At 35.3% G+C, this 24,374-nt stretch overlaps 1 protein-coding gene across 2 annotated transcripts in view; it reads left to right on the top strand.

Annotated features, from left to right (window-relative positions):
- The window catches only part of EDIL3 (EGF like repeats and discoidin domains 3), a 392,288-nt gene that overhangs the window by 236,711 nt on the left and 131,203 nt on the right, over positions 1–24,374 (top strand). For both annotated transcript variants that reach the window (XM_031447711.2, XM_010982003.3), the window contains one exon: positions 17,278–17,459. In XM_031447711.2, the coding sequence (XP_031303571.1) occupies positions 17,278–17,459 (182 nt within the window). The remainder of the gene's footprint in view (positions 1–17,277; positions 17,460–24,374) is intronic.

The following is a 24,374-nucleotide window of genomic DNA, read 5'->3' as shown; positions in this document are numbered from 1 at the left end:
CTTGATTCTGAGTTTGTTCTTTAGCTCCATGTATAAAAAATATAAGCTGTTTTTCACCATTAAGTACTGTGTTGGCTGTAGGTTTGTCAAAAGTAGCTTTTATTATGTTGAGATATGTTCCCTCTATACACCCTTTTGGTAAGGGTTTTTATCATAAATGGGTGTTGAATTTTATCAAATGCTTTGTCTGCACCTATTGAGATGGTCATGTGATTTTTGTCCCTTCTCTTGTTGATGTGGTGTGTCATAGTGATTGATTTGTGTATGTTGAACCATCCTTGTGTCCCTGGGATGAAGCCAATTTGATCATGGTGTATGATCTTTTTTATGTGTAGTTGGATTCTGTTTGCTAATATTTTGTTGAGGATTTTTACATCTATGTTCATCAATGATACTGGTGTGTAATTTGCATTTTTGGTAGTGTCTTTGTCTGGTTTTGGTATCAGGGTGATGGTGACTTCATAGAATGAGTTTGGGGGTATTCCCTCCTTTTCAGTCTTTTGGAGGAGTGTGAGAAGGATCAGTATCAGTTCTTCTTTGTATGTTTGGTAGAATAAAATAGCAGAAGATGATACTATTAAGTCACATTTTTGTTATCATGTTTACAGAGGTTTTATTAACAGGCTTGAGTTTTTAGTGAACCCATTGCTGCTTCTCACCAACAATGTAGGTTTAGAAACTTTGTAACCCTAGAGAAAGGTGAAGTATTCTGAGTTGATTACAGACACTAACCCATATTTAAAAGACGAGAGAAGAAAGATAAACTAAAGAATATCCCTCCTGCCCGGGGCTATGGTCTGAAATTGAGCACTTTTACCAGGACCTTTTCAATTTTCTCAAAACTAATTGTCATCTGTGTAAAATTTATAATCAGTTCAGTTATTTGGGTTGTTAATGACATGTACATTTGAGAAGAATGCTGCCTGCTTATGAGTTAACCAAAAACTACTGATCATCCAGAATCATAGCGTGAAATACCAAGTAAATGTGTATTACTCATTACATAAAAAAAGGATGCCAGTCTATTAAATTAGTGATATTTTCAGTTGATGTTCACGTCAGTTTCAGAGCATCAGAGTATTGTCACTGAACACATAAATAAGTCTATTTTTGAATTTAGTTCTTATTTCAGAATATGCTGGTGCCGAGAATTATTTAAGCAGTGTATGCTTCCAGGATTTGTATGATTCTGTCATTTGCTTGGCCTTCTCTAAGGAGGATGAGTTTGCACAGATCTCTGGGTGTTGGACGGGAATAAAAAAGTAGAAATGATTGGTCTTCGAACAACCTAGATTTTTTTGCAACTTGACTGTGACAATAGCATTATGCTAGGTGCTGAGACAACTGTCAAGATATCTAGCACATGATCATATACATTAAGACATTTGAAATATGTCTGATATACTTTTTCTGGCTTTTTGAGTACCAGGAAAATGTACCCACTCAATTTACCTCCTTAAGAGGGCTATTTTCAAGATTACATGTGAACCAAAACCATAAAGAAGGCTAATGTACTACTTGAGCCTCTGTCTGTCTGTCTATCTATCTGTCTGTCTTTTTTTTTTCAATAAATCTGTCTTGCTTTCTGAATTCTCTTTTTATTCCTGTTTCTAGGTCACATGGACTCATATAATTTTTGCTTTTCCCTGTGTTTGTACTGTTTCCTTCTTTGCATGAATGATGAATTTCAGTTTATCAAATATTCCTCAATTACAGCAGTATTTTTACTTGAGGTATCTTTTTTAATGAATAATAAATAGTGCTCTAAATTATACATGAAAAGGTTACTTATAACACAGAAAAGTAGTAAGCATGCAACTGTATCTGAGAAGGAAAAACAATTCATTTAGTGTCTCTTAACTCTTCTTCCTAGCATAGCAAAATACCAGCTTTTCATACGCATTTAACCTTTTGAGCAGTCAGGTGGACTTTATCATAGGAGCTTAAGTGAGTTCATTCATTAAGCAGAACACTATAGAAGTCCCCACAGAACTATTAACTGGCTTCTGGTGTTTGGTCTAGTCATTTAAAGGTAAAACAAATTTTATATTCTGGGGATAGTGGCATTGCTGACTGAAAATATTACAAAGAAATATATAAAATTCTGTCCAATAAAATGGATAAGCCAGTATAATAGAAAAAAAATTATTTCATTTTCCTAGTCTAGTAATAAGCCCTCAAATTTTTGCTTCTCATAAGACCTAAAAGAGAAAATTTTGTAGTTCTGGTTTAACTGTATCAATTGTAGGATTGCCTAATTGCCTAATTGCCTAATACCAGTAATATGGGAATAAGGAATTCTCCCCCCAAATGAAAACAAGCACCTCTAAGAGAAGAAAATAAACATAAATCATATGCATTTCCTCATTTCCACCATTCTAAAATGCATGCCTTTTTTGTTGTAGTATTTCTGAATTTGGGATTTACCTTAAAAATCAGTGATATATTGGTGGTACATAAGAAAATGGTACACAATAATGGGAACTTGGTCTCACTGCAGTCTATTAAATTAACAATAAAACAGAAATAGGTAACATGACCGTTCCAAAAAATAGACTACCAACAAGCATTTATATCTAAGCTAAGCCATCCAAGTAATGATTTTTAGATTAATAGAATAAAAATATGGATTAATACTAAAGCAAATGATGCATAAATTCATGCTGCCCATTTGTATTTCCCATTGTGAATATGAATACTTCACTGTTATTCATGTCAGGCCACATCTGTAGAAGCCTGTATGTTTGCACATGGATTATATACCCTTTCCAAATATGGAGAACTATGCTTAGACTAATTCAAAACCAGTAAGATCATTACACAGCATTTCATACACACACACACATACCTGCCTTAATTAGAAACTAGTTGAATTGTCATTTACTAGGCACAATTATTAAGAAGTTTCTAGTGCATATCTCTGTGCCACTTAGCAACAGGTGATCGCATCTCTGATCGTCTAACTTGGAAAACTGTTGGCATGTCACTTGTAATGACCCTTTAATTTTTTTTTAACTTTTTCTTCTGATTACAGAGTTACATATATATACCTATATATAGTTATATATATAATAATATACAGTTATATATATATTTATATATGTATACACAAGACCCTAGAAAAGAACACTTGGAAAACACAAAATTTGTTTGAATTTATTTTCCTTCTGAAATGGAGTCTGCTTAAATCCACCACTTGTAGTATGCTACCAAATACTGCCCTTGTAACACTTATTTATCATTGCTTTATTCTTTCTAGTGTGGCTTCCCTCTGTCTAGTTGGCCAAATCCCATTTCAGATCAAAAGTTTTCAAGAATAGACATTGTTTCTTCATTGTATTTTCTTTCTTAGTATCTGTAACACCTAAAATCCCTACCTGGATAGACTGGACATTTGACAAACCCAGGCAGTTGAGTGACTCAGATTTCTTGAGAGAGCTAGAATAAAAAATCTTAGAGAAAGAGAAAGAGATAGAGAGATTGAGAGATGGAGAGAGAGCAAGAGAGAGTGCCTTCATCTATATTGATTAATATAATAATGGGAAGCAGATTTTCACTTGTTTAAACATAATGAATACACTGCTAGACATATGTAACCCAAATTTAAACTGAATTTTAAAAAAGAAAAATATTGGGAAAATTTATAGACGTGGTCTTACCTCACAGCATATAAGTTAAAGGAGTGACTGTTTTACATTCTAGTCACAGCCTCTCTGCTCCAAATAATGTAATAGTACATACACTTGTTGAAATTCCAGGAGCTGGCTAGCCAAGTAAATTGTCTATGAGGCTGCTTTTATTACTGGTAGAGACGATTTTTCTTTTTAGTATTCCACCTTAACCAGAGAGTATTGATAGAGGTTAAATATGGCAAAAATTATGTCTCAGTTAATCACGTTATTAATTAGTCATGCTTATGAGAAATGAGAGTTAAAACTGAATTTTAAAATAATTGCAAGGTGTGTGGCATAGATTTAATCAATTAATTTCTCTTCTTTATATTTACTTTTTAATCTGTTAGCACAGGTAATGAATCTTAGATTTACATTGAAGTGAATTTGAGGGAAAAGAGAAATACACTGGAGAAATCCAAGTTAATGTGCACATGAATATTTAATTGGTGTTTGCTTATTTTTTTCTAATGATTGTTGTACACCGAAAATACAAAGCTATTGGCAAAAAAAAACAAAAATTAACAGCAACAACGAAAATAATCCTGGGTTAGGACACAAAGTTCTTGATAAAGTAATGCTAAAAATTTTGGAAATTATACATAAACCTTTACCTTTGTAACCTAAATTAGACTAATGTGATACTTACCCAGATGCTAATTTCATGTTTGAAGATATTAACATTTGAAAACAATTGCTTCCACGGTTTATCCTGAGGCATTTTGTTAAACAGAGAAGAATGCCCTGTGTCATAATTGGCCTTTAAAAATGAAAAGATGAAAGCAGTTGTAGAGTGAGAATAAAGAGTAAGAGGGAGAGGAAAAATATAGCTGTAGAAATCCTTGAGGTAGGCAGTTCACTCTAGTCCTTTTCTATGGACCTCTAGCTATAAAATGATGCTGACTTCAAATTAGTTTCTACTGAACTACTCCCAGCTGTATAATCACTTTGAACCTCAAAAGACTAAAGTATGAAATGTTATGACTCTGCCTTGCACAAAGAAGAGGTTCCACAAATATTTTTAAATGTTGAATGAGTAACAGTCTATGTGGAGCCTTCAGTCTATGAGCCATGGCAGAAACAATGATGAACACAAGGTGAGTGAGGTTACTACTCTCTGTCTTTGTAAACATGATCACCAAGTGCCCTGTTTGTCATTTTTCATCACTTCTCCACACTGCTTAAGCCTTATGCAGCAAACAGAAGGTCCCCAGCACGTCATATCAGCGTGTTTATCGTGACCCTTTGGTAATAGATACACCTGGTGCCAAATTTTGGCTCTGTGACTTTATGGGAGCTATTTAACCTCTCTGAGCCTCAGTTGCCTCAAAGTTGGAAATGAAACTGCTATTCTTGGGGTTATGTTGAGGCTGAAATGCATAGCATTTTTTTTTCTCTGCAATAAATATATTCAGGCTTCATTTTTATTCTTGGAATGTCTGTGAGAGAAAAGATCCACACCTTTGGAGCAAAGAAGTTTCTTCTGAAAGTGTCTTTTCATTTTACTTTGTTGAGTTGACACTTCCTAAGAAACTAGTATTCATGCATGATTTTCTTATATTACACAATCAGATCATAAAAAGAGTTGGCTATGTTCTAAGGGGCATTTCATGATTTTTCTTCCAATACATCCCCTTTATGTCCTTGGATATCTGAAATAATGAAAATTAGCATTCTTCTCACTTTGACTGGAAAAATGAGTCATGATGAAACAAACAAAAAAGATTATGCTGAAGATATGGGAACCAAGTATTATTCAATTTGGAGGGAAATGGTTTGTTACTTTACTCTCGGTTATGGACTTGAGGAAATAAGATTCCTTTGATTACTGCAACAAAGTGGCCGCCAGCTAAAACTTCATCTCCATCTAACCTAAAGGTAGGATTACTCGGATATTGAATTGGGAAAAAAACTTGATTATAAAGGTGCTTTTCAAAACTGTAATCCGGTTTATCAGAGTGTTAATATGAGACTTTTCCATAGGAGGGCTCCCTATTCTGTACCACAACGACGAAAAGCGCCTGCCAGACATAGACCTATTTTAAAAAGAGATTATTTAATTAGTTATTTTTATTTCCAGTGAGTCTGGCCATATACTGTGGGGAATCATTTCATTTTCATTCATTATAAAAAGCTATAGTTTGTATTTCCCTCAGGCAGAGATTTATGTGGCAATTTGCATGCTTTGGTGACAGAATTATCTGATGATGAATATGATATTAGGGAGACGCCAACTGACATGACATTTTGAATCATTGCCAGTAACTGTTCATGATTAACAATTGTGCTTATGTATGTATTTTAATTTTTATTGAAGAATATTTTGTATGGAAAATGGGAGTAGACGTTCTATTCCTTTTACTTCCTGAATAAGAAGTGAGTGCATGTAAAAACCTGGCTGAACTGGCGGTATATGTTCAAATCTTGGATCTCCAAGTAGTCACTGTGGGAGTCAATCTCCCCTAGCCATAACTTTTAGCTCTAACTTTTGCTTTATAACAATGAAATAACAACAATAACAACTACAATATAAGAGCTACCATTCACTGAGGGCATATTAACTGCCATATGGTTTACTCTGTGATCACCATGTATTTTTCCTAACCTGTGCAACAAAGCTCAGGTGGGTGTTATTCTCCCTGTAATACAGATTATTAATGCACAGTTTCCATACTTTGCTATGTATTGGTATTACCCAGATTTTTAAAAAAATTACGGGTATCTGGGACTGCATTTACCTTCATGCCCGTAACCAAAATTGCAGTGAAAACAGCCTTGATGAACTGATATACCAGCAAATTTGCCAAGACTTAATAAGTCACTTTATATACATCATAAGTCACCAGTATATTACACTTCATTGTTAACCTTTTTCCCCACATAAATTGCTTATATTTGTAAATTGTATAATGCTATGAAATTATAGACCTTTGAATCTACTGATATAAGAGTGTTTCTATTTTCCTTTTATCTTTGTAGTTTTGGTTTAGTTGAGCAGATAACTTTGGAAAGTACTAAGGCCCAAGGATATATTGTCATAACCCCCTGCCTGAGCAATTTATAGTTCACACAGTCATTTCTTTTTTCTGTAGCTAAAGAGATTTTGGGTAATGAAAAAAAGTGTTCAACTAATGAAATATTTTCTTACTAATGCAAGATTAAATTTACATCTCAGGTTCTATTTATTTTGTGTAATTTATCATTCCTGTATATTAAAATTAGTAGCTATAGCCTTCTGTATCCTAATGACTATTAAGTTACAAAATAATTGTTTTTAGTATTTTTTGACGCATTTGACTGAAGTGAAGGATTCCTAAGAAAAGCATGTCACTCTTTTCCTCATTTGTATAGGAGCTTTTAGAAATGATAGTAATTCTTCTATTTCCATTTGGGGTTAGTGGCTGTGCTTTGTTTTATGTGTGTGATTTGCTAATTCTTACCTGATTCCTGGTGAATCCTGTAAATATGTAACTAGGGTGATGAACATGAGTAAGGTGGTAAAATGAAAGCTTCCGGAGAAACTAGTCATTTACATAATTCCAAAATAAGAGAAACATTAAGTTCCCTTTTAGTTAAAAGCTTAAAAAAAAAGTGAAATTCTAGTTTTGACTGCTTTTTCAAAATTTACAACTTCTTAATGAGCAAACAGGATTCTTTGTAGTCTAAGTCTTTATATTCGTCATATAATTTTAACATAAGTTTGTAAGAAGCATATCTATTAGGTCAGACTACATAACAATAATATGAACATACTAGAAAATAGCATCATATCCCATTATGAATATTTTGTTGAACAAAGATAATATTCTCTGCTCTTTTCAGCAGCTTAAGATTTAAATGCAGATTTAAGATTTTTAAATACCTTTACTTCTCTGAAATGTAGTATCCATTATTAGGTAGCTCTGATACACATTTTAGTTGTTTTTTCTACAAATACTACCCAGCAAAAGTGAACATTAAACCTGGTCGTAACATAATATCAAGGTCTACTTTATTATTATATAAAATAACTTTGAGAAGACATAGAAGTTAAATATCCTGTTTTAATAAGCTGACCTATATTCATTACATTATAAAATGGATATCCCATATGAATCTTGAACAAGAGATAATGTGTTGGGGGGAAGGTATGTCTCAAGTGGTAGAGCACATGCTTACAATGCAGGAGGTCCTGGGTTCAATCCCCAGTATGTTTTCTAAAAATAAATAAGTAAACCTAATTTCCACCTCCCCCCCCCAAAAAAAAAGAATGTATGAAAAGCCGGCTTAGCTTCTGTAAGTTTGTAATAATATTGTTATTAATTGTTAAGCTACTAAATTCTCCTAGAATGTACTTTCTGTGAAATTCACAAAGCATCCTTTGTTTTAAGAACTTTACATTTGCTGTGTTTAAAATTCTATGTTGAGTTGTCCCTTTCAGAACTACCAAAGTCCTGGCAAATACTATATGCAAAGCCCTTGTGATACTTTCTTCTCTAGGAATATTCGATTAGTAAATATATTGTTATCAAGAATTCATCTCCTGCCTCAGTTTTGTACTGGAAATGCTGACAAAAGGTTTTCTGTTTTATTTAGTTTGGAAGGAGGAAAAACAATGGAGCTGAGGTTGTGACATGGAGGGCAGTCTGAAAAATATTACTTGCAGAACTTTTAGTTTCCTTCCCCAACTCCAGCACGTCTCTGATGATATGATTCCTATCTCTTTATTTTCTATGTGACAAACACTTCCTAGATTTTGGGGAATTAATGCACATATAGATATTTCTAGAATTCAGATAAGCAGATCGTCTACAGTGCACTTCCAGTTTCCATTTTGCTCTCCATCCTTTGTTCTGCCAACTTGCCAAAGTGTTCCAGCAGGACGGGGGCTCATTACGTAGTACCTTGCCATCTGCAGTGGCTTCCTGTTTATTCTCTTCTTGTTTAGTTTCTTTTGACCTCTGGAACACTGAGACTTCACACTTGACCTGAGATAACAATCTGATATGAAGGAAAGCACAGCCTCATTGTACAGAAAAAATGGCTAGGTAGCTGATAATTGGATTTTGGACAATGATTTATCTCTCAAATAAAACTCTGAGTTTGACATGTCACTAATACTACTTTATAACAAAACATCAGAGGCAATGCCTTGCATTACTTATCCAGATATGAGTTTACCAAAAGAACTTAAAGGAGGTAAATAACTTTTAAGCGTGGGAAAGTGTCTTCTGCATAGCAGGGTTTGAATATTTACATTTAGTATTCGACTCAGGTCTCTTGAAGCAGCTGAATCCACCTTTAGCATTTACCTTGGCATTATACCCCTTTGCAGCTCTTTCCTGTGCAGATGTATGTTTTGTCGGAAGGCAAGAATAGGTATATGTCTGCAGGTTTTTTAATTGCAGGCTTTTGACTCTACAGACAAATGTTTCATCAAACCATGCTGTTATCTTCATAGTCGGGAGAAGATAAATTGTGCAGTGTAAGTGGAAGCCCGAGTACAAGTTCCTGAAATCTTGCTGGACTGCCAAAGGGCACTCAGCACTTGAAAAGCCCTTATGCTTTTCTTTCCTGAAAGAAGGCATCGTAAACAAACTAAAATGCACTCTTTGATTGTCCTGTGACAGTGCTGGTAACTGTCATAGGAGGATAGCATTGGATTTTGTTGACTTTCGTGAATTACTGCAATACAAATTTTGGCCTTTGGATACTAGAGTCCACAGGCCCCAGTGTTTGAGTAACACTATCAGTCCGCATCAGTGCGCTCAGAAATTAGCTTGGGAACATATGAATGGACAATTTCCTATTATAATTTAACTTCATCATGAGTTTAATTTTTTCTGAATTTAAAATGATTAATTTAAGCTGATAGTACATCATAACTGACTTGAGATAACACAGTGTGAAGAAAAGCATAACCACATTTTATAGGAAAATAGCTAGATGGCTGATAATTGAATCTGTAACTTAATGAATGCTGGTTTTCATTCCAAACATGTTATTTCCCCTACCTCCAAGAGCTAATTCTTACATATTTCAAGAGTTCCAGCATTCCAAGAACATATTTCTGATTTTTAACACCCACCCAGTCTGTTGACTCCTTAGAGTGATGATACACCTACATTCAGAAGATTGATCCAATTTCAAGAAGAGAAGTCATCCCAAAAAAGCAGTGATTTGTTTTAATTTACGTTAACCCACAATGTTGAGAACTGCCAACTGTAAGGTGCTGTGCTAAGTGATTTGGAAACATAAATAGTGCAAAAGGCATGTTTCTACCTCTAAGAAGTTTATTACCTAAGAGAAAAAAATACGCACAAATAGTTGTTCCTCATCGTTTACCTTGGGCACCTGTGAGCTTTCCAGTAGTGAAAATAATAGCATTCAGTTCTTAATGGCATGGGGCAAATACTTTAGTGGCCATATATCACAGAATCAGTCTTCAAGATTGTGAAGAAAATTGGCATTTATCTAGGGTGTGCAGCCCATCTGATGCAAAGAAATAGACTTTTCTCCAAGGTACACATGCATTTTATGTGAATTCCAAATAAGCTTAACTGATTTTTGAAAACTATTTTGATGATTTTGCAATTACTAGTTTCCCTAAGCAAGGTTACTATGGCCAGATGTGAAATTTAAGTCCTGATAAAAGAAGCGTGTTCTCTAAGTGTGGAGAGAAACAAGCATCACCACATGGGATTTTCCCTCTAAGTCCTTTTAAGGTGATCACTCTCGGTGCAGTGAGGGGAGGCTGACCCCCAGGGGTGCTCCATGGGGATTTGTGAGCACATGAGTTAAGGGAGGACCGTGTTGTGCGTGTCCACTTCACATTCTTACACCAAATCCAGGGAGCTCTTCCCCATTTCCCCTATCTCCTGCCACCAAACTGGTGCATCTAAACTTTCTTCTTGAAATCAGCTTTTCTTATACCTCCTGTAGTCCTTCTGTCCCTCATCCTCTTTCCTCTGACACCGCTCCCCAAGACCAGAAAAATGATAGCCTGACAGAAATCAGCAAGTGTGTGTGTGGAGGGTGGGGTGGGGCTTAAGTGACAGGACTCACAAGAAAAAGATCTTCAGGGCTCCTTTTAACCCCTGGGCCACAAAGTGAGAAATAGTGGCCTTGATCTCTCCCTCATCAATTTAGAACCTGGTCTCAAGACAGCTCTAAAATAAAACAAATGCTAGGAATAAAAGAAAGGCTGTGGTCCAGGTGGCAGAGAGGGAGGTTTATGCTTGACTCAGCATTAGTTTCTGCAGCATTGGAGGTCATCAGTAACTCATCCGCTGGTGCTTGTGTTCAGCACAATTATCATGCTATGCTAAGCACAGCAGAGGACTCACACTCCTGCAAGAAGATGAGATGCTCGGAGAAAGAGAGGGCTGGAGATGTTTAAAGATTTGTTTCTTACATGGCTTTAATTTGAAATCCTTTCATTCTGAAGATGTCTGGATATTGAGATAGAGCAAAGGAAAGCAGTACATTCCTGTTAGAGATTCAGCCGAGCATCTCCCTTATTTGAAAGGCTTAATCAGCACACTCAGGAACAAGATGTGAGACATCTTGAGGCACTGCTGGCTTGTCAGCTGCAGGATCAATAAAATGCAGACGCCATTCTTTGCCACACTCCAGAGACTGAGTTTGCAACGTGAGGAGGACTTCACTTTGAGGCCATGTGATTCACGTGGACTTGGCAAAATCGGAGGCGTCACTCTAGGGAGGGCACGTGAGGCTTGGCCGCTGCCCGCTGGCCCCACGGCTCCTGCTCAGCCTGCCGGGTGACGTCACTCACGTCACTCGCTCAGTTAGTTTGCACAGCAGGGCCTCAGGTCAGAAGGCATTTCCAGGCCACTCAGACAATTCAAGCAAAGCATTTATTTAACTGATTATTTAAATGATGCCTAAAAGCCTCTGGTACTCAATGTTGATTTGGACTCATTAATTCAGGATGATTGTTAAACCTGACCAAAGGAAGCACAATAGCAAAGATGCATAAACACAGCTCACATGGCCAGGAAATGTTGACCATATTCTACTGTCGTATTCGGCAATGATCCCATTGCCTCTGGGCCCACTCTAGAGGTAACAGTAGACAATTTCAAAAATACTGTGGCTGTGTGACAACTAGTTGAAAGAGAAGTAACCCACTTGACTGTCAGCCCATTTTGTTAATTACTCCCTCTTCACTCAGCATACCGTTTCTAAAAACCTCAGTATCTGTGTGCTCTGGAGAGACTAGGTGAAATTTTTAAATTTAAAAGTGCATTATACAAATAAAATTGTTACAATGTTAGCTGTAGCTTTTCCTGTTTATGTACCTTTTGGATTTATTTTAAGAAATTAACTTTCTGCCAAGTATGAGGCTAGATACTGGGAGGGATGTAATCCCTCTCCAGAATAGGGCTCCCCATTTTGTGGAACAAGAGATGTACCTGCACAGTATACATGGGTGAGCTGTAGGGCAGGGGAGTTCTGAGTGTGGCTTCAGCGTGGAAGCAGGTTTTCTCTTTTCAATCCTGTCCCTGCAGCCTGGTTGTGAACATAGCAGGCAGGGTTCTACATGACAATACCAGCTGTAACAAAAACAGGTCCTCTCAAATTCCAGCAGCAGGAATAATTTTTGATAAAATTTTAAGGGAAGAATTAGATTCAAAGGTGTTCTTTGTGAGGCATGACCAGTCCCTTCATTGAGGGTTGCCATGTGCTCTCTGCTGTCCGTCACCCTTGAAGATACTCCATTACTCTTCTCCGTTCAACATCTAATTATTCCTAGCTCTATTCATTTTTTAATTTCTAAATATGCTTTAAACTCTTTTTTTCCATTTCTCCTTCAGACCTGCTCCATTTTTCACCTGGACCATGATAGTAGCATGTTCTTTGGCCCTAGTTTTGTCCCCCCCTTAAATTATTTACATTAAATGAAAATATGATCATAGTTAGAATCCTTCAAAAACTCCACATCATTAATAGAATCAGTTTTTTCTCAGAAGCTCTTTAGCAAAATAATCTAGGCTCTCTCTGCTTCTTCACCCCATCCTTGACCATCTCCTGACCAACTTGTCTTGGTCTAATAATACTGAACCACCTCCACTTCCCTAATCATACCAGCTGTTTCCTGTCTCTGTGTCTGCCCTCTCTTTCTTCTTCTCTATTTTAGCTCCCTCTCTTTTCCAGGAAATCTTGTCCTGAACCTCAGTCTGGGTGATAATTCCTTCTCCTCCTCCCATTGAATAATGTGTATCCAACATCACAGCATCTGCCATATTGTATTCAAATGTTTTCATTTCTAGGTGTGTCTCTCCCACTGGACTGAAGCTCCTTCAGAAAACAGCACAGTAAACCTAGCGCAGTAGCCCACCCGCTTCTCACTCAGAGATCAGATTTAGTGTCACCTCTCAGAAAGGCTGTCTCTGATCACCTGACACCGCTACCTGGTCCACCTTTTTTTTTCCTTCACTAACCTTTATGGTATTTCCTTTTTCACTTAAGGATTCATTATAGTATGTCTCTTCACTAGAATATGAACTCTGAGAGCTGGGATTTTTTTCTGCCTTGTTTACTGTGTTTACACTGCCTAGTGTCTGGTGTATAGTAAGCCTTTAATAAATGTGCATTTTTAAAAACTGAACTGAATGAACAGAGAATAGGTGGATGGATGGATAGATAGATGAGTATAACGAGAGGACAGTAAATTAGTCAGGATTGAATTAGCCTATTCATATTTGATAAGCAGTATATAAGCCAATAATGGTAGCAGGTCAATTTTGGATACTTTTAAAGGAACACAGACCACCATAATACCTCAGGATTTACTTCCATGATTCACTGCCACAGACTGTCACCTGCTGCTTTAATATGTCCCAATTTGCGAAAACTCGGTCATATCCTGGGTACCACTAGTGATATTCTACAAGTTTTCTTAATGTTAATTATCCTATCCTATACTCTAGTATGTGTAAGCCCACATCCTCCATGTAAAATCACCACAGAAGGAAAGGATCCAGGATCCAATTTTGAAGAATTACTGAGCTCCTTACACTATCAATTGACATTATTTTCTGTTTGTGCCAAAGAGCATTTGGCTTTAATTCCAGACTCATTTTTTTATGAGTTGAACTTCCCTCCTCACAAGTTTTGTCACTTATGAATTAGCATGATGATCTTTTTCCCTTGAAGTATAATTTTGCCTACATGAGGAAAGACATGCGGATGTACTTTTCCAACTTCAGAATGCTCATCTGAGACCATTTTTCATCAAGCATTATTTTATATCCTTCCCTCAGTTATTGATAGTGATAGCAATGTATATCTCCAGATTGTCTTTCTTTTAAGCATCTTATTGTTCACTGCTTAAGGTCACTGAATCTTAGGTGTTCAATCATTTGCATTCTGAATTGCAACTCCTTTCATTTTTGTAACTGTTGAATTTAATAGGGCACTGGGGAAGTGGATAGCCCAGGCAAAAAGAAATTGAATTTTGAACCCTTTATTATGATGATATCCATTTGATTGTGGTCCAAATGATTAGTGAAGAAAAGCTGCTGTTGTGACAACTTTTCAGGGTGAAACAAACTATAAGACCTGGATTTGATGATTAGCTTCCTCTTCAGGAAAAAAGCCTTTGATACCAACATTAAGCACATGATTATTGAGCTCTTCCTGTGAAGAAGCCAAGCCACTGTGAACATCTAAGGATACAACAGTAAGATTCAGCGCCTGCTTCAGATGAGCTAGAGTCAGGATCACCTCTTGATCAGCAATAAAGAGAAACGTGCAAATGTCCTTGTAGAACCAAGCTCATTATTAACAATTTGTAGTTACAAAGGCAAAACACTGTTTATCTTTCTTTACTTCACAGCTGGTGGATTAGTTGTCATCATAACCACAATTTTTTTAATGAAAATAAAAATTGAGGACCACTCAATGTTTAAGGAATTAAACTGATAACCTCACAGATGCACGCTTCACTCAAGAACCCCCCACAGGGTCTGTTCCTCCTGCTGGGCTTTACTGATTGGCAACACACAGCATAGTATGTAAGTGAATGTTACAAGAGTTTATTTAAAAAAAACAAAACGGGAGGAATTGAGAACTGAGAAAAGAAATGTTCAATTTGACATTACAGCAATGAGAGCTCATGTGAAAACACTTTATAAGCTGTGAAGTCCTATGTAAATATAACATGTCAGTTGTTTTTGGAATTATATTTTGTTTGAAAGAATGACTGTTGATGGCATGACGAGGATTGGGGGCCTTATGGCAGAGTGAAAAAAATGCAACTATATTTTAAAAATTGCTCATTGGTATCTGGCCTGTATGATGATGCAACAATTCACAGCCAGTGTGTTTTGCTGATACGGTAGCTAATAAGGTTAAGAGGACTGACAAAGCAGAGACACTGAATAGTGTGGTTTGAGGTCTAATCTCTTTTAAAATGGTTACAAATTCAGGGAGGATATCCAATTCCACATAAGGTCTTTAGAAGTACAGAACTAAGTGGTACAGAATTCTTTCTAAGGCTGCCCTGCAGTTTAATTAATCAACGCTGGCTCTCTGGCTCTGCCATTCCACTGACTGGCCTACAATAAATGGCCTCCCTGCCTGCTGCATTTTCGCATCCAAACATTGTACAAATCAAGGACAAGCATCCTTGAGACTCTTTTTAATGGCAATATTCTTAAAAAGCCAGCCTCCTGTAGTTGTTTAAAATCAAAGTGTCATCATGAAAGTTTCTTAGTGCTTTTATGAAATCTGTAAAGATCTTGATGTTTAAAATGCAAAGCAAAGCAAGAATTCAAAGACTCAACATTTGAATTTTCAATGTTAATTTTTTTGGAATATGAAAATCAGATTATTATCTGTAGCTCCTAATACTACGATTCTAAAAGTGAATGGCTTCTTACTTAATGACTTCAAAGTGATATAACACACCTTTATAATGTGCTAAAGAGTTCTAAATGCATGTTTTAGAAAAGATCTTACTATCTAAAGTAAACTTATCAAGTGAATGATTTGTGACTTGTCAATCACAAAGGTACAATTTTTGCTGTAGTAATGTCATCTTTACTAATAACATCTGATTAAGATGATTACTTATCCACATATTTTCCTTTTTATAAAAAATGTTTTAAGATTTTTAATCTGTTGGGGAAGTGTTAGTAAGTAATGTGCTTAGAGCTGTTTATTGTCTGAGAATGGGAGAGAAAAACACATTTATGCTTAGTGAAGAAAAGGTTACCACCGAGAAACATCTTTGTAACTTTTTAAAATATTACAGTCTACCTGCAAGGTTTTTCCTTTCTTATTTTCAACCTCAGTCGGAGTGTAAACATTTAATCACTGACAAATGTTGGACTTCAATAGTAATTAAAATCTGTAATAGGCTTGGTGGTAATCTCTGATCAAATTGACTTATATACGCTAACATTAATAATGGCAGTATGCTCGTTTCATATTTTCAGGAATTTTGATGCATTTTTGTAGTGTATTTTGTAATAGGATTATCAAATTAGTTACTATATAACTCTAAATTGGCAAAAAGTTGAATATAGTACATGAAATTTTAATGAAATTAAGAAAGCTAGGTATTACCTTTCACCATAGCATAGTATTATTCAAAATTTTTGAAAATGAATTTAAAATAAATGTACTTTCTGGTGAAATTCTATGAAATAAGTAAGAAATTCAAATATACATGATATATAATATATATAATTTTTAGATTGATGTAACTTCATTTTTAATTTTAAAATCTAAGCACATTTGGTATCTGAGAACATATTTGAGTACATTATGCTTTAATGTTAGTGTTTTAAATTTTTTTAGGGAGAGTTTTCTTGAATTTCCAAATCGCAAATTTAAAGAAAAATAAAAGAAAAAAACTAAAATGTAAATGCAGTATCCCTGTTGGTACAGTTGTGAATTTTGAATTAAAAATATTAGAAATGTAAGTATTTAATATCTTGATTTAATGAGTGGTGTTCATACTGCTGTTTATAATGTCAGAGTTTACCTACTTACTTTACAGAAAGAATTTGTTTATTCTCTATTATAGCATATCACAAGTCATTATTATAATAGTCTTAAATGTGAACAGATTGACATATTGCCCTTTTTGTGGAAGTATAACTGACAGCGGTTATAAAATTTAAGTTAAAAAATGCATAGTAGTGAGAAGAGCTAAGTCAGCAAGAAAATGATTTTTGATACAAAACTCAGGTGTAGGCTAGTTAAGAAATATTGTATCAACAGATATTCTTGAGAACTTATAGTTTATGAAGCATGCTAATGGGAATATAAAAGATGAGACAGACCTTTTAAGGACATTACTCTTTTGTTGATGGGATCAACAATTAAAGGATAACATTAAATCGTACAGAATCACAATTCAGAGGGGAGTGTTCAGGTGCCACACTCAAAGCAGAGGGAGAAAAGAGTGGCATGAAGAGCAAGAATTATCTCCATCATGTCACCAGTAACAAATCTTGAAAGTAGAAGGGGCTGAGATGGTGTGATGGTCCAAATTAAAAGCACTTAAAAATTATCTCCCATCAACTCTAACAGCCACATTTCGATAGGGATTATTTCTAATACATTCACACTTTTTTTCCTGATTTGTTCCCAGAATGCTCAGGCCCATTGGGAATTGAAGGTGGAATCATATCCAATCAACAAATCACAGCTTCATCTACCCACCGAGCTCTTTTTGGACTCCAGAAATGGTATCCCTACTATGCCCGTCTTAATAAGAAGGGGCTGATAAACGCCTGGACAGCTGCAGAAAATGACAGATGGCCATGGATTCAGGTAACAAATGGGATGGGTCAGGGCTACTGTCAAGGAATGACCAGAGTCGTTTCAGAAAGAACATAGTAGGTGCCCACAGTGGGACTTGTCTTCATGGTTGCAGAGGAAAGGATGCTTTAGCTAGAGTCCCAATTGACTGTAAGCTCTGAAACTGTGGGAAATGTGATCATTCCATTGGGAAGTGCATTAAGAGGGTTAAAAATGTTAAAATTCTTAGATTATAAGTATCATTATCTTAAGGTACATATCAAGGGGAAGGTTTTTACATTTACCATGTGTTCATTAGTACTTTATCAAACATTGCTGCTAAACGTTAACACTTCAAGAATATAAAAATTGTCTTTTCCTTCTGTGTCTTATAAGTGGTTCCATATGTGCAAATATACAATATGTAGAAGCTTAGGGTAATACCACAAATGTCTTCAGCACCTTCTGTCAATAGCTGAGGGTGTTTCAATTCATACTCTCTTATTTGTTACCTATTTTTTTTAAAACATGAGGAAGCAATGACATATGGAAATATTAAGTGATTTCCCAAAGATGTGATGGATGTAGTGATGCTTGCATCTTATATTCTACCTAGTAAAACACTTGTTGAGCCCTTAGCTGAAGTGAGACAGGAAACTACATATTTAGAGACAGAAAAGGCGGTCAAACTCTGGTTTCTGTGAAAAATTATACCTGTGTTGATGGGGAGCATGTTAAGAACATCTAACAAGTCATTGATGTGTGCTAATAAAGAGGGAAAATCCACTATACACTGGGGACAGAGGAAGAAATGATTGTCATGAGAAAGCATCATGGGGAGGGTAGCTTTTGAGATAGGCCTTGGCTTTCACTAGAGACCAGATGCCAAGGGAACAGCATGATCAAAGATGCTAGGTGAGAATCTGGGCAATGACATACAGAAAATTATGACCTGTGTTTAGGTTGCTGGAGGAATGCATTCAAATCCAATGTGCAAGTTTCGTGTGCCGTCAGATTTATACATACTAAAAGATTTTGGCTTTATTCCATCAGAATAAGGAGTTGTTACAGAATTTTGATTTGTTTAGGTAGCTGATCTGTTTTATCTGTTGACTACGTATTTTGAGTCAGAGATAATTTTTTAAATGGGAATCCATGATGTGATGTTATTAGGTGCAAAAAACAGAGGCTGCTGTACAGGCAGTTTTAGAGAAATTGATTTATGGCCAAGTAGTGTAATTTGCATACTTTCGAAATAGGACCAAGCTCTGCTTTAGATATATCTTCAGTTTTCTTATGAATTTTTACATATCCTATATACATTTCTTTTATCTATGTGGTTCCATGTGGTTACTTGATATTCTTGTTTTGTTTTATGAATTCATTTTTGCATGCATTTGCAGAAATTATTTCCTAACCATGATCTTTCTAATCTATAGCCACATGTGTAAAAATTCCAGATAGTTGAAATGGCACATCTGCACAGTTTGATCATGGACTAACGAAGTTACGGTTAAGTTTTAAGTAAACAGGAAACAACAACAACAAAATGCTTGCATTCTATTTGCTAAAAGTCATTCTGGAGACCATTTTTTTAGTTGACTTTATAAAATGCATTTATAGGATTGAGGTCATGATAAAACTTTAGAAATTAAGATTCATAGCAGAAATTGCAGAGCAACTGAGAAATGATGTCACAGGTTTGAATCAGGGTTTCCACTTGACAGATTATGTTTGAGAGTATCAGTGATTACCATGCTTCAGTAAACCATAAATAATATACTTCTGCAGTGTTTTCTCTGAGAAGCACCTTACGAATGTTTTATGTCCTGATTTTTCACTTTACTTTGTTGTGGTTTATTGCCTACTTAACATTATGCAATGCTCTGTCTTTCAAAGTATGAATGAATTTTAAGTTTTCTTATTCCCAGCAATTATAGGTAGAAATATCCTCAATGGAACAAGGCAGTGGTTGACTCTTAGAGGAATTTAGAGTAAATATAATTTTATCAACCTCAGTAGAATAGTTAAATACTTCTTTTAAGGATAGTCTATTACTATTATTGCTAGTTTTCTTCTTATTATTTTGCTTTTAGTGTGAAGATAGTAACTCTGAGAAAAACAGTAAAAGTAAATAAAAAGAATTTATATTAGGTGAAGAAATCTTACATATAATGGAAGGAAAATTGAAAGCTCACCATTGTTCAAAATATACTTCATGATTGTGTTTGGAGTACATATTATGCTATTGTATTCTTTAATAACATCTTATTTTCTAAGTTATTTTTCTGGAAAGAAAAAGTGTATCCCTTTCTTAAAGGAAAACCATATCTAAGAGGCTCTGGGAAGTCTAATCCTGTTCCGCATTTTCTGTGTTTGAGCATTATTAATTTCCCTTGTCACTTAACTCTTTTATTTATATTCAGGCCTTCAAATGAAACATTTGAGTGCTTTGCTTACACTCACTTATAATGAGCACAGTAGTCCCCTAATCTTTCAGGTGTACGAGACACATGCACTAATTAGTATTCAATTTCATTTTCTTCCTCGTCTTGATGAAATGAAAATTGAAATTGCCATTTTAAATTTACACACTCAGCATGTAATTATGGATAGCACCACAGTGTTCATAATTGGTTCTGAATTTAAGGAGTTAGTGCAGTAAATACAGTTAAACAAAAACCTTATTTCATCCTTTTACTCAATTTTTCTGACCGTTAATTCCTCGCCTAGATTTTTATCCAAGTAATAAATAACCACCATCTTAAACACTAACTAGTTCATTGGCTTCCTGGAATATCAATTTTTCTTTCTGGCTGATGCGTTAGAAATTACCTCACACAGTTATGGAAATAGGTCTTGTGTTATCTCATATAAAGATGTAGAAGTTTGTCTAAACCTCTGGGAACTTAACTTACTGAATAAGGTCAGTCAGGCTGATTATTTATTATTTATTTTAAAAGATATTTATTTTCTATTCCTCTTATTTTTCTTTTCTTTATAGCTGTAGGTGGTAAAAATCTCCATTTTATTGTTTTTTAATTTCTCAAATGATTTTGTTTGTATGTGTTCTTTCTGGAATGAATATACATTGAATTTCCAGCCATTTATTTATTCACCCATTCAACAAATATTCACTAAATGAATGTCTACTCTGTAGTCTGTTCTCTCCTGGGCAGTAGAAAAAAGACAGCCCTTGCCTTCAGGATGCTCTAAATCAAGGATATAGATAAGTAAATAGAGTAAATATAATAATATAACATACATAATCTGATCTTACATCATCTGCTAACCATTTTATTTGAACCATAATATTTTACTATTATCCAGGTAGTCTATTTTAAAAGAGGTTTTGTTAAACTAAAAACTAGTTTAGCATAATATTTGTAGAATATGAAAGTAGAGAAATCCCCATTACACCATGTATTACCTAGCTAAATTATTACATGCTGATCTATTTGATGAGTATACTATGGCAAAGCCATAATTTTCCTTTGAAAATTAATTTACCAGTGTTTGTTTCAGCACTAATATTTTATTACTGAGAAAAATAGGTTTTGATCTTTCTATTTTAAATAATGCATTACCCTTTTAGAAAATGTGAGTATGATCTTAACATATTCCTTTTCTATATGCCAGAGTTATTTCTCAAACTTTAATGTGCACAGTAATCACTGGGTAAAAACAGAAGCTTCTGGATTGCCCTACAGACCTATTTATTACAGGTCATCCTCAGATTGACCGTAAAAACAGGTCTCATCAGCTCGTAAAGCCTGGATTTGTACTGCCTGAAATACATTAAAAATAAATAAATAAAATTTAAAAAGCACTTTTGTACCATATGATAGCACTCACATGTAGAATCTTTTAAAATGACAAAAATGAACTTATTTACAAAACAGAAATAGACTCACAAACATAGAAAACAAACTTATGGTTACCAGTGGGCAAAGAAGGGAGGGTGGAGGGATAAATTAGGAGTTTGGGATTTGCAGATACTAACCACTATATATAAAATAGATAAATAACAAAGTTCTACTGTATATAGCACAGGGAACTATATTCAATATCTTATAATAGTCTATAATGAAAAAGAATGTAAAAACGAATATATATGTATAACTGACTCACTATGATAAACACTAGAAATTAATGTAACATTCATTATAAACTGACTATACTTCAATTAAAAGGGGGAAATTTTTAAAATTAAAACTTTTTTTTTTTGAATAAAGGTAGATTTATTTAAAGAGATACATCGAAAGGCAAGAGAAGGGCCACGAGGTGTAGGGGTTGGGTGCTCAGATTGGAGTAAAAGTAGGTACACACTCCATAGACAGAGCGGCCGTCTCTGAAGAGAGAGAGAGAGAGAGAGAGCGCGTGCGAGCGAGCTAGGGAGCAGCGGCTGTGGCGGCAGTGTTGCCCGTTTTTATGGGCTTGGTGACTTCATATGCAAATAAGTAGAAGGACCAGTCTAACTAGTCTGGAGAAGGGGCTGGGATTCCCAGGAAGTTGGCCATTTCCCAGTCTTTGACCTTTTGTGGCTAGCCTTGGGACTGTCATGGCGCCTGTGGGCATGTTATTCACCTTGTTAATATATTACAGTGGGCGTATAATGAAGCTCAAGGTCTACTAAAACTTAAATCTCCTGCATCTTAAGCCTCAAGGCTTACTAGGGGTTGAATCTTTTACCATTTTGATGTTAATTGCTGTAGCATTCCTAGAATGGCTATGCCCAGAGTAAAAAACAGTTTTGCTTGATGATCTGGGCAGTTTGTTGTTGGAACTGCAAGTAGTGATAACTTCATGGGTGGAAGGAAAGGAAAGAACAGTGAAGAAAAATGAAGAAGAATATTCGTAGGAATTATGTGACCCACAAAAAGTTTCTAAACTAGAAGGAAGTAGAACCATGTTGTAGATGGTAGTCAGAAGTGCACCCCAGCTTTAGCAACAATTTATAAATATTCATTAGTCATAAAGCTTTTAAGTATTTTCCGTAGTTATTTTTCCTAAATGGCTATTAAATTCTTCATTAGAAAATTTAGAATGCCCAAAAGCAAGACCATCTGACTTTTGCTTTTTAAATAAAATGGTAACGTAGAATACATGGGCCCAAAGGAGAGTTATGTGAGCACAAGTAATGTTACAAATTCACATTTCTGGAATATAAATTCTATATGTGTTTTTTTTTTCAACTTTGTGAACAATGGGATTGAATATGTTGCAAAACATAGAGTAACCATCTATTTCATTTCAAAAGGCTGTATATAATGTGTGTGAAAACATTTTTGGTACTTACAGGCACTTGGAGCTCCTTGAGACAAAAAAACATTTTTAAAATGCGGATTTTAAGAAGTAATTTTTTTTTTTTCATTTTCAGATTGTTTTCAAGTTACAGAACCTGAGTCTGATCTAACTTTACTACTTCTTCATTCAAATAGAAAATATTTTAGCCTGTTTTTTCCTGAAAAAAGCTACATTACCAGATATACTTCCATCCATGCTAAATACCTCTCTAAGGTTAATTATATCTAGACATTAATATATTGTTTCTAATGATCTTCTTTTAAAAAACAGTAATTCTGGATGGAAGATTACTGTTTTCCTTTAAGTTGTTTATTAGAAGTGAGCTTCCACACAGAGTTGAGTATGTGAAAAAAATGTTACCTTTTAATTTTGAAAAACCAAAAGGCACTTAGCATTAAGTAAAAATGACTTGATGCATCTGTACTGAAAAATATTATATTTAGTTTCTAATCATCTGGTCATTTACCACATTTATACTAATACTAGTGCCTACTACTTGCTTATTTGCTATAAAGGGTATGTTTTGGATCTTAACTCCAGATTCTGTGAGCTACGGAGCAGATGATTAACTAGATAGCAGTTGTTCTCCAATGTAAAAGAAGCTGCATCTGGAATCTCTTCTTTTTCCTCTAAGCTGCTTTCTCTCTTTCAGCATCCAAATCCTCACTGACCTGGATTTCTTGCTATTCCTCAGCTTTCTCTGGCTGTTTTCTGCTCCTGTGATTAGGCACGTACACTTAATGGTTCTTCTACTGATCATCTACCAATCTTCCTTTGATTCAGTTCCTTTGTTGCCTTTTCTATAAAGGGATTCCTGGAATTCCTACTTTTTATCTCCAAAGCTAGGAGCTACTACACTGTCCTTTTTTCCCTCTCTGCCAACTATATATTTCAGTCGTAGCAGCTAACATACTTAACATAATAGGGTCTTTGTTTACCTTTCTCCTATACCACTTGAGAGATGGTTTTACACCTGATTTAAGTCTATTTTCATAGCCCCTCAAATAAGAAAAATTACGTTAAATAGTTGCAGGTAATTGACTGAAAGAAGAATAGAGACTATTGAACAAAACAGATGGGAGAGAGATAGTGGTCGTTTTCACGTGGTAATTATACAGCACTGAGAGAATGCCCAAACAACACTGCTCTCTCTCTGTGTTCAGCTGTTTTACACTGAGATTCAATTGCACCATCTAAGCATGATCCCATGGGTGCCATAGGTGCTACATCTCTCCACCTCATAAGAAATGCCTCACCCATCTGCACAGCAGAGGAATCAAACTTTCTGTAACCCTAGTGCCCCACACTTTCCCCCATAATCACTGCAAACCACTTTTATAAGCAACATTAGATGAGCAGGGATAATATTTGTAAGGTGGTTGCTGGGAAGTCTGCTAATTAAATCCTGTGTACCAAGTACCAGAATGTTCATGCTCTCCTATCCCATTTATGTTTTGTTCCTGAAATGTTAAAAAATAAATAAATGTTTGCTTTAGCATCCTGCACATTTTTATACATTTGTTATCATAAGCACACCACCAGGAACTTTAGATAGTGCCATTGTTAAAATAACCATATCTTCTCTAAGACAAATTTATCATAGGAAAAAAAGCATTTAAAATACTGGTATCTCCCTAGCTT

This window comes from Camelus dromedarius, chromosome 3 (genome assembly GCF_036321535.1).
Source record: "Camelus dromedarius isolate mCamDro1 chromosome 3, mCamDro1.pat, whole genome shotgun sequence".
NCBI classification, from domain to species: Eukaryota; Metazoa; Chordata; class Mammalia; order Artiodactyla; family Camelidae; genus Camelus; species Camelus dromedarius.
Note: the sequence above shows the minus strand (reverse complement) of the source record. Positions and strands in the feature narration are given on the sequence as shown.